General features: G+C 27.8%; 1 protein-coding gene across 2 annotated transcripts; it reads left to right on the top strand.

Moving 5' to 3' along the window:
• Positions 1–9,049: 9,049 nt before the first annotated feature.
• On the top strand, positions 9,050–11,713 carry LOC114179333 (transcription factor bHLH137-like). 2 transcript variants are annotated; one of them, XM_028065648.1, is made up of 8 exons: positions 9,050–9,492; positions 9,566–9,745; positions 9,875–9,940; positions 10,085–10,153; positions 10,239–10,325; positions 10,448–10,645; positions 10,913–11,021; positions 11,107–11,713. In XM_028065648.1, the coding sequence occupies exons 1-7, from the start codon at positions 9,211–9,213 to the stop codon at positions 11,000–11,002; spliced, it is 972 nt and encodes a 323-aa protein (XP_027921449.1). In that variant the 5' UTR covers positions 9,050–9,210; the 3' UTR covers positions 11,003–11,021; positions 11,107–11,713. The 2 variants fall into 2 exon arrangements, with proteins under 2 accessions (XP_027921449.1, XP_027921448.1); XM_028065647.1 differs by having other exon boundaries at positions 9,051–9,492; positions 11,110–11,212.
• The last annotated feature ends 256 nt before the right edge of the window (positions 11,714–11,969 follow it).

Raw genomic sequence — 11,969 nt, 5'->3', positions numbered from 1 at the left:
TGTATTAATATATTGGGTACACTGGATTATCTGTTTTGGAACTATGATGAAACTCCCTTTTTTTTTTATTAGTTTTAAGCTGCTGAAATTGGGATGTTACATTTATACCCAAATAAAAGTTTATTCATATTTAATGGAATAAAAATTTTGTCTCATTTTTATTTCTATTGGATAGTGGATATACCTTACATATCTTTATTTTTTTAATACCTTATTTTATAATTAAATAAATACAAATAATTTTGTTACATAAATACGAATCAACAGCTGTGATAATAACATTTCAAGAGGGTATAATTTTAAGGATATTAAACAAACATTCACTTATGTACTAAAAGCCTCGAAAATAAATAATTTTAATTTTAATACAAATGTAACAAATACAGAAATACATGGATTAACAATTACTTGATAGTTATTTTTTACCTCACTTGTCTCCACTCTAAACATGATGTAGTAGTTAAGCTAACCTTTTTTCTAATCACTTCCTCAAAAAACTTGATTAATTTGTAGAAACTCCAATATATAATTCTTTAGTTTATTTATTTTTAGTTTTTAAGAAATTTAGTTTTATAAGAAAAGACTTGTGGATAAACTCTTAGAAACTGATTATTTCTCCATTGGTACCTCCACCTTTTTCATTATGGCCTTGGGGGCCATCGTACGTGCTTTCTCCATGCATCACATCACAAACAAAAAGGCTATTGAAGACTCATCATAAGTGTGATAAGTGGTATACTATGGTAAAAAAACGATAGATAAAGAGAAATTATGAAATGTTAGAGAGTGATTGATTTGTCATTATCTCTGATAAATGACTGGTTCGACAAATCAAAGTAGCTGTGTAGGTAGGCAATGAAATGAAGGACAAAAGTTTAAGAAGTAGCACACTATTTCAAAAGTTATTTTGGCACTATTTTTCAATGAAAACTTAACAAGTGTAAGTTTTATGATATATACGTTGATTAGAATTAAGAAATTGTTGTGTGAAAGCATATAAATCATTGTCTATAGTCAACACTGATCTATTGCAGTAGCTAGCTGTGTATGAAAAACTCATACCAATTACGAGTCAAAAGACTTCAATGCATTAATTTTGGTTCGTACGAAGCACATACACTGCAACATTTAGCTGGCAAAAAGCATGCCTAACCAATCTCATTCTGTGAAAGATAGAAAAGGAAATGTGTTAAAAGTTTTCATCACGTTAAAAAAACCGTGAAAATATACTTTTTGAACCTTAACAGTACTGGTACATGCATGTAGTATATTGCAACGTGCATGGTGGAAATCGCAGTGCGAGACAAACGTTGGAGTAAAACACCCAAAAGGTGGAGAAAAGGGACACAACATGCATGTATGTAACTGTTAGGTTTTAAGGAGAGAGTTTAATCGGGGATAACAAATATTAATAGCTGAGTCCAACCATATAAAGCATTGATACCACTCTCAACTCAAAACCTTAAGAGGTAATGGGTTTATGGGTCTTCATTTTTATATAGTGTTTTATTTTTTTATTTCTACCCAATGTGAAACTTAGACTCACACTTGGATTTCTAACGGTAACCTTTTCATGACAGAATTTACGTATACTTCTGTGTATACTTCTCTGTGTGTTTTACAGAGAAATACGTGAAATTAAATATGAAGTGTATGTGTTATAAATTATATCAGTAATTGAGCGTGTGAGGTGATATAGAAGCTATAAACCACATATGTAGTATAGGGTAATGAGAATTAAATATAAGTGAACAAAGTGGTTGCTGAGTGTGGTCACGCGTGGTCGTTTGGTCCGCTTCACAACATAAATCGGTATACCTCTATTATCTACGTATGCACATTATTAAGTTTCACAACTTTCTATATAAAGACTTAAAACAATACACTGAATTCGTAACATATACATAAAAAATACAAATTAGGTTATGACATTGGATGCACCGCACATAACTATTGATGGATGTGTGTTGCTGAAAAAAGAGTCTTAATTTATTATATAGGCAAACTATAGTTGGGACAATATGAACATGAAGAAAATATTTGTGTAGAATTCCAACTTCAGATAAGAAATATATGCAAAATCTCATAAAGTATTGAGAAAGATAATCTTATTATTTTACTGTCATCAAGAACCAAATTTGCTATAAATAAAAGAATAGCCCAAAGTCATGACATTTAAATGTTCTCATTAGAAGCTATATAAATTTTAAATCGAAATAGATTTCATATCAAAGTAGTAAAATTTAGAAGTAACTTAACCTCGTTAAACTCGTAAGTAAAATGAGATTTATTTCTATATATATAATGTAAATTGGTTTTACAGAAATGAGATTTCCCGACAACTTTTTAAGTGTGATTTATTTGAAATAATTGATTTGTTTTAATATCGTTTTCTTATTATATTGATTGGTCTCAAGTAGACCAAGTTATCCTATATGAAGGGCTCCATTTGGACGTATAAAAAATACATTTTCTAGTTTTGATTTACATCATAACCTTTATTCTTAAGAATTAATGATTTACAGACAAATGACATGATATTTGAATGTTGTGAGTTAATCTGTCCATATTTAATTGATTTGTCAAAGAGCTATAACAATTTGGGTCACATAGGTTAACTATAGTATTCTGTTCATGTCTGAAATATTTTATGCATTAACTTGATAGAATTATAATATTTTAATTTATAGAAGTTTTCAATTTAAATATAAAATGGGTGAACAAATTATATCTGTAAAATTGTTTAATATATAGTTTTTTAAAAAGTTGGAATTTTTAGATATAGAGTAAAATATATTTCATTCGTGATTTTAATAAAGTAAATACGTTTTTATACAATTTTTTTTTTCATAAACTAGTAAACTTTAAGTACATTTTAAAATTCAAAACAAGTAGAAACTTTACTGAGATAAATTTATTGACAAACAAATTGACGAGTTATGAAAGAAACAAATAAATTAAACAATTGATTAGTATTGAAATGAATATCATGCTCTTCAATTTATTTCGACAAGTAAACTTTTTATTTTTATTTATATATATATATATATATATATATATATATATATATTATTTTTGTATTGACATATACATTTATCTCAATAAATATATTATGAGATATCCAATAGAAAAATAATTTGTATTATTCTATTTAAGGACAAAACTAAAAATGCTTTAATAACACACAACTATCTAAATTTCTATAGAACCAAAAACTTACAAGTTTGTGATAATTGATCTTAAACCAAATTTTCATTTACTCTTCATTTTTATAATATTTTTTTTATATTACTTAGATATGGAACTTTGGTGAAAACAAAATTTTTTCTTTAATTGACTCACGAAAATCAACAAAACATCGTGATCATTTACTCACAAAATTACTAACACAATATTTTAACTCTCCAACCTTTACTAAGAAAAAAAAAAGAAAGAAAACTTCTACTGGTATAATATTAGCTGGGAAACAATAATATTTTCATAAAAATTTATATATTAATTGTAGTTGTACATCTGCAGTACTATAGTACTAACATAATTTTCATTACAGATTATAGTGACAGAAACAACTTTAACACTTATTTTGTTTTGTACTAAACAGATGAACGTGTTTGTAACTGGTCAAAGGGTGGACAGTAACAAATCACGTTCAACAATGGTTATACCTTATAAATATAGACAGTGATTAAATGCACCATTACTTCCGTAGTCAAATTTGTCAATACTGAAACTTCAACAAAGAATTTACACAGTGAGATTAGCAGAAACACCAAGTTATCATGTGTATCACACAAACAAATTGAAGTAGGTATTTCTATACACTGTGTTCTAGCTTGTTTTGGTATTATGAATGAATTAAATTTCATTTTTTTATGCCTTTTAAGGGCAGAAAATGAGTTCGAATTCTCAAATATAGTTCGTAAGATGTAGGTGTGAGATTTCAAAAGTGTGTGCACATAAAATGTTTGGAAAATTGAAAAGTGTTGGAAGTCTCTGCGCACATGAAGAGGATTCATAATTCGGCATATATCAATCATATATCACGTCACATAAAGCATTTAAGATCGATTTCATGTATACTAAGATAAACATTTGATTTTTCAAATTTGAATTCCTGGTGGAACGTGACATTGTTCTAAAAATTTGTCATATGATTTGGGTTGATTCCATTGATGACATGAGGTTTTTGGCTGCTAGTACATATCAAAAAAGCAGTCCATATATAGGTCTGGATCAACAGACACACAAGATTAATAGTGCCCTTAGAATCAAGTCTCCAAAGTATTATTTTGTGCTGTGCATTTTTCATTGACTTGTTTTGTATTAGTCTGTTGACTATAGCTGTCAACTGTGCTTTTTTCTCTCTATCATGTCCGCAGTTTAATACTTCTTCCACCCTCTGAAACGCATTAGAAAATAATACATAATATAAGGAATAAACACATAACATGACATCTCATGTATTTTAAGAATGATTAGAAGAAACTTTACAAATTAATTATCTAAGACTAAAAGTATCTAGTTGAATTCTTTTAGTAGTATTCACAACGTTAATAATAGTGTTAGTGGTATAAAGGTGAGTAAGAGATGTTTAATGTGTTAGTGAAGATACAAAAGATTAAGGTGTAGAGTCAAGATAAAGATGTTCAAAGAACGAAGTTGAGATACAAATTTTGAAGTGGAGTCATAAATGTTTAAGGTATGTAGTTGAGTTAGAGATTCTCAAGGAATGAGTCAAATTAAAGGTATTCAAAGTATGAGGTCAAAGTAGAGATATTCAATATATGGAATGGAGTTAGATATGCTCAAGGGATTAAGTTGGGCTAAAAAAGTTCTAGAAGTAAACTAGATATAATAAGCTCGACTTTGAACTCCTACTTAAAAGTAGAAAGTATTTGAACAAAATATTAATATACTATAACTTTTGTGTTAAATTGTTTGTGTTGAATTTTAGACTTTAAAGATATAAACTCTTTAAAATTATATTTAAATACTAATAAATTTTAAAAAAGTAAAGACTCTCTGATACTCAAATCAATAAAAAATCTAAAAGTGATACAAATATTGTTAGAATAATGAACCAAACATTCACTATAAAAAAACCTTGATTAGAAACAATTTTTAGAAACTAAAAATAGTTAGTCACTATAGTCACCAATTTTAGATACTAATTTATGAAACTAAAAATTATTGATTACTAAAATTGTCACTATTATAAATAAAAAATTATAATTAGTCACTAAATTTGTCACTAATTAATTAGAGACCAATTTATAAACTAATTTATTTGGTAGCCAAAATCTTGGAGTTGTTAATTTTTAGTGACCAATTTTCTTTGGTAGCCAAAACCTTAGTGTAATTAATTTTAAAGACTAATTTAGTGACCAATTATAATTGTTTATTCACAATAGTGACTATTTTAGTAACCAATAATTTTTAGTTGGATGAATTGATATCTAAATTAATTATTATAATTACTAATAATTTTTATTTGTTATATTAATTTAAAACAAGTTCAAAAAGGATTAATCCACCTCAATTCTTTCTTACCCGTTAATAAATTAGCTATTTTATATTTTTTACTATCAAGTAAATATCATTTATAAGAAATTATATGGAATAAAATTCTAGTTTAATTAAATATCTAATTTTCAAAGTTGTGCATGATGGTGTGGCTTAGAATAATAAAAATTTAACATTTGGATGGTAAGAAATGAGTTATGGAACTCTTTTCTTTTACAAGCAAATATCCTTTATCGTTAGAATATGATAGGAACCACTTCAATTAGAAACGTGTTTGCAAGTTGTTCTAAGTGTTGTTTTTTTTTTCTTGAGTTGCACAATTTTTTAAATTTCACATATAACTTTGTGATAGATAGAAGTGTTCACGGTGTGATTTAGTTTGATTTTGAAAAAAAAAAACATCTAAATCAAATATAAAAATATATGTGATTCAGTTTTTTTAAAAAATCAATCAAATCAAACCAATCTGTGTAGTTTAGTTCGGATTAATTTTTACTATTTTAATTTATAGTTCTAATTGTTTTTTTCTTTTATTAAATAATTCTATTTTCATATTTTAAATCAAATGTAATAATAAAATATGTTACTTAAAATCTAATAAATACATTAAATAATAAATTAATAAAATTGTAAGATTAAATATTTACTATTATTAAACCTAAAAGAATATATTTTTGTAGTCTATTATCAATAAATACGAAGCAATAATCTAATACCAACTTAAAAATCATAAAAATATAGGTTAAGTGATAGTGTAAAATTGAAGATGTTACCCTAAAAAACAATTGACAACGTGGTGAAGAAAAATCAAGAAATTCACACTCAAAATTTAACTTGAAAAGTATAACTAATAATAATAAATATATTAAAAATCTATTCCAATTAAAATTATTTTGAGTTGATTTTAAAAATTCAAACTATAAATGGAATCAAATTACCCTTTTATTAAAAGAAATTTGAAGCAATATCCAAACATTTTCAATTAGTTTTTAATTTTTATTGATTGTTATATTTTTTTTCTTTGTCTTTTTGCTCATATTGTGTTTGGATTGAATTTTGTATACTTGTGGCACGAGCTTAGTACATTAGAATATATAACATTATAACATTAGTTTTTTTTAATTATTTAAAATTAATAATATCAAGAATCAGTGTAACATACTGTTATATAACTGTCAAAGACCGTAAAGATAATGATTCAATTTTTTTTACGAAGATAGCTAAAATATTTTTAAACAATAAATTTACTCTTAATTTTTACTTGACATTTTAGAGATGGTTCCTTAAATAAGTTTTTTTGCCATATGACAAAAAAATAACATTCTTTGAATAACATAAACTAAAATACATTTAACTTTTGACTAAAGCTCTAATCCTTAAAAAATTTAATTTAAAACACATTAAAGTATAAAGATATTTAATATTGTTTTATAATTATTAATTCTTATATAACTAAAAAAGCTATTTTAAATAATCATTAAGTAGTTAACAATATAAAAAGTATTCTTTAAATAATTTTCAAACTTCATATCCATATGTCACTTTTATAACCTTTGCTTCACGCGGACGAAGCTTGTGTGTCCCTTTTAAGACCTTAGGTGTCTTGTGTATCTTTCATTCACTTATTAAAAAAAATATAAAATAATTGTGTATCAGGAAATGTTAAAAATATTTCAAATAAAATTTAAAATTATTATTACACAACATATCAAAATTAAATAAAAACCTTTCTATTAATTAGTAATATGTTAGGGTTAAACTTTTATTATATTATTATAAATCATATATATGGCAGTATATATAATTAATGCTATGTTTTCAAGCTGGGTATAGAAAGGTAAATATTCCACTTTTTAAAACAATTGTTCTTTTTTTTTTCACGTTTATGTTCAATTTATCTAATTAAATATGCCTAACCATATGTTTTCACAAATTTCTCTGCAAATTCTTTTGAAAAAAGAAAAATAAAATAAAATAACCTATGGACAAGTATTAAGTCAATGAAAAATACTTGTTTGTATAAAAAGACACGGGCATTTCAATCAATTTAATTTTTTTTAAATAATATATATATATAAATTATTTCATTTGTTGAGATGTTATATACATGAGTGGGACTTTCAATATTTGTTTTTATTATTAATTTCTTCGATGAATCGCTTTTAATCACGACCCTACACATTCCTGTTTGTTTACACGAGTTTTTTCCATAACAATCCAAACACATCTCAACCATACATACTTCATTGGAAAGTCTAAAATGTTGGTTCCTTTCTCAAACACTTTTCATGTGATTCTATACTTAACCGTGTCACTAATCGTTAATTTCTGTTTAGAAAACACAATTAATGTGCTCAGAAAACATTTAAAGAAAAAGAAAGAAATATTAATGATGGGAATAATTCAAGGCAAATTAATGATTGGAATAATTGAAGAATTTTTTGTTGTGTTCAATTAACTTAATTATTTATAATTCTGATAATAAATTAAACAATTATTATATCTGGTACATGAAAGGTAGGTTATTAATTAATTATATAAGAGTTGGGAGACAAATTTAAGTTTTGTAATGTGATGAAAGTCTTTATATATAAAAGATTGAAAGCTAAGCAAACATCTGGGAAGTACCTCATTTGCTATAGGCACTCCTTTATTTCGTAGTACTGTTCTAGTAGCTGAATTTTCCTGTAAATAAACCCCCTAATTTTTTGGGCAAGGACACTTTACAAGAAAAAGTACTGCACAATCTATTTATGTGTGTGTGTTTTCAATATAAATATATATATATATATATATATATATATATATATATTTTTTTTTTTTGCCAAAGAATTTTCTGTGCACTTTATTGCTAAAAATTAGTGTAACTATACTGTCTCTAATATGGTATTAGTAAGTCAAACAAAAGTCATGCATCAACTACTAAAAAAACTATTTAATCTTTTGACAAATTTGAGACTTTATATATATAATAGTTAAAGAAAATGAGAGCAACGGTTTCTCTATTAAAAAGTCCTCATCTTGTAAAAAAACATTAAAATTATTTATTATCTATTTTAAAATAAAGATTAAATTAATGATATATCTCTATCAATAATACTCAATGGGTAAACATTTGTTTTATGTAGTGACTCTTATTGACTCTCATTAGTTATATATTAGAAACTTTCAAATATAGGTAAATATGAAGAGGTACGAGGAAAATGTGGAGACCGAGTAAAATATACAAAAATGGAATAATAAATGATTTAAAGTAAAATAAAAATGAAACACGACTTTTGCATATGGAGAAGATTGTAATTTTATTATCGTAAAAATGAAAAATGAATGAATAGTAATTACTATTGTGGTTCATTTATTGTTGACAATCACGTTAGAGAAAAAGTTTGAGTTGATGACAGTATTATAAAAAAATGAAAATAAAAATTAGATTTGGTCGATAAGATTAGACCGGTCAAATGTACCGTCTCTGCATGAGAATGAGTTACTGCATAAAAAGATTTGAGCATTTTATGTGGCAAAGATCTTTTATATATAGGCCTGGCTTCTGGGTTTTGCACAGACCAACTTTTGCTGAGTCCAAACTTCTGAGACACCTGCATTCTGCAAACCTTTGAGTATCACACTTGCTTTTCTTCTTCCATCACTTTCCTCACCACAACTCATCTTTGATTTTCCAACCATCAAATGGCAGCTTTTTCATCCCAATACTACCATCCCTTTCTACTTCACTCAATCTCTTCTCTGGGGGACCAACACCAACAACAACCCCTTATAAACACCCCTTCTCCTTCTTTTCACAACCAAACATCTCTCAATACTCTCACTAATCAAGACTCTACCAGTGACATCAAAAACCATAGTCCTCAGACATCCATGGTTGTGGACAAGCTTGAAAACGGTGAACAGGTCACTCAGAAGGTCACCTCTCTGCACAAGAAGAGAAGACCAAAAAATGGACCTTCCTCGGTAAACTTTTTAGACCATTTTTCGTGTTTTACTTTTCTTCAAACACATGTTAGTAATTGCTTAATTGTTACAGAACTCAGCAGAAGGAGCAAACAAGAAACAAAAGAACAGCAATGGCGGTGATCAAGGAGAAAACAAGGAAAAAGAAGTGAAGAAGGATCAGAAAAAGGGTTCAGAAGATCCTCCAACTGGGTATATCCACGTTAGAGCAAGAAGGGGTCAAGCAACAGATAGCCACAGCCTTGCTGAAAGGGTACAATATATACATCACTCTTTAACAACTATGAACCACTGTGTCTATGTCTATGTATGTTTCAATATTAGGTGTCATGTTTCATTTTGAATGTTGCAAAAGTAAATAATAAAATTTTGATTGTTTCAGGTGAGAAGAGAGAAAATAAGTGAAAGGATGAAGACGTTGCAGCGACTTGTGCCAGGCTGTGATAAGGTGAAGTTTCACTTCTTTGATCTTACATGTTTGAATTGCATTATTCATATATATATATATATATATATATATATATATCTTCATTGTTATTTCTATCAACCTTTGTTGACAGCTACGTTTGATTTGCTTCATAAATATTATTAGGTAACTGGAAAGGCCCTTGTGTTGGACGAAATAATCAATTATGTTCAGTCCTTACAGAATCAAGTGGAGGTAGCAGTGAAGTTCATTTTTAACCCAATCCACATTGTTCATTACTTATATATAATGTCTGAACCAACTGTGATTTTTTGTGCAGTTCTTGTCAATGAAACTTGCTTCTGTGAATCCCATGTTCTTTGACTTGGCAACGGACTTAGACAGCCTCTCGGTTAAACCTGATGAGGTGAGAGAAATAGAAAATTAAGGTTTTTGATTTGTTTGATGTGGTAATAAGGATAGATTATAGTTGTTGTTGGTGTGTGAAATATATGAGTAATGATGAAAGTTTGTCCCACTGAATTTCAGAAGTTAAATAATGCAGCATCCCCATCACTACTAGCATGTGTGGAACAATGCAGACCAAACCAGGCCATTGCTTTTGCTGACACAACCACCCTGACCACCACTACTACCACCTTCCCCACCGCTAATAATGATGACTATCTTTTGGATTATTCATCCTCATCTTTTCTTCAACCCCACAGGCCAAATCTCTTCTTTGAGGTATCTTAGATCAATCAAACCACACTTCTTTTTTCTTCTTCCAATTTTTTATTTAGAATAATTTATTTTAATTTGTTTAAACGTAAACTGAAATTAGCTTTAAGTGTGAATATATATATAAAAGTTCAATTTTTTCTCTCTTGTCTTTAACTTTTTCTCATTTGTTTTTTGCTGGACACATACTGGCATCAGATAATTACAAGATAATAAATAATTGAGAGAAGGGTTTTCTCTTTTCCTGTATTCTGACAAAAACATAATTTTCAGTATAACGGTGGTCAGATTTGGGAAGTAGACCAGCGACAAAAGTTTCTTCATCCATATGGATATGCCAATAATACTGGCTCTTTCAATTAATATCTATGTTTCTCATGTGGTAAGTTTTCAATAACTTTGGTCTTCTTAAATTCTGACCCTTATATTTTAATCATTTTTTAAGAAACTATTGTTTGTTGCTATAGCAGGTTGGCAAATTCAAAACAAGTATGGGTATCTCAGTGCAAAAGAAATATTCTCATGCATGAAAAATGAAAGCTATGGTTGGTATCACAGTATCATCATATATACGAATATATGATCGTATTTTGAAGAAAATTGGTGACTTTGTTTGCTTGGGTCTTGGCTTGTCACCAAAGTAAAGAGAGACCTTTGAAGACGATGAATAAAGTGGAAGCAAAATTAATGGATGAAGAACACACACTAAGGACAGAAAATGCCGACCAAATAAAACCATATCTTTTGCTAGATCTGTTGTTCTGTTCCTGTCCAACATATATGTGATGCACAAATTCCAAGAGACTCTATGTCAATCCTGCAGACATTGAAATTTATGTCATGTAAATTAATTATATGTGAGTTATTAGAAGAAAATTGATTCTTGTGGTGGCAGTTATTCTGTTGATACAGTTAATTTCACCGTTATTGAGAAATGAAAGGCTGATGCTACTCATCACCCTTGACAAGACAATGCATGCATTTTCTGGTGTAGTTCATTTCATCTAAATTTGCAGAATCTTTTGAGCTTTGGCATCATTATGGTTCTTTTTTTCCAATTTAGTTATTTGGGCCGTTCGATTTTCCGACATTATAGACAGATCCTAGGTACCACTAACTATGGTCTAGTCACAACGCTCTCATGAAGTTTGAACACACAAAAAAAATGAACAATTGCTAATTTATGATCACTTGAGTTTTTTGTTTTTTTTTTCCTTTATCATGTTTATTTTAAATTTGTGTTATATTTTATTAGAAAGCCTTATCAAGGATATACATCTACTTTTGTACTGGATTAGCAGTACATGATACTCTCTTAATTACTAATTAA

This window comes from Vigna unguiculata, chromosome 3 (genome assembly GCF_004118075.2).
Source record: "Vigna unguiculata cultivar IT97K-499-35 chromosome 3, ASM411807v1, whole genome shotgun sequence".
In the NCBI taxonomy this organism is placed as follows: domain Eukaryota; kingdom Viridiplantae; phylum Streptophyta; class Magnoliopsida; order Fabales; family Fabaceae; genus Vigna; species Vigna unguiculata.
Note: the sequence above shows the minus strand (reverse complement) of the source record. Positions and strands in the feature narration are given on the sequence as shown.

Bases quoted from the DNA above. Each gene is read 5' to 3' on its own strand.
- LOC114179333 (XM_028065648.1), top strand. From the start codon at position 9,211: ATGGCAGCTTTTTCATCCCAATACTACCATCCCTTTCTACTTCACTCA. The intron at 9,493-9,565 runs GTAAACTTTTTA...TAATTGTTACAG, and splicing joins CAAAAAATGGACCTTCCTCG to AACTCAGCAGAAGGAGCAAA. The intron at 9,746-9,874 runs GTACAATATATA...TGATTGTTTCAG, and splicing joins GCCACAGCCTTGCTGAAAGG to GTGAGAAGAGAGAAAATAAG.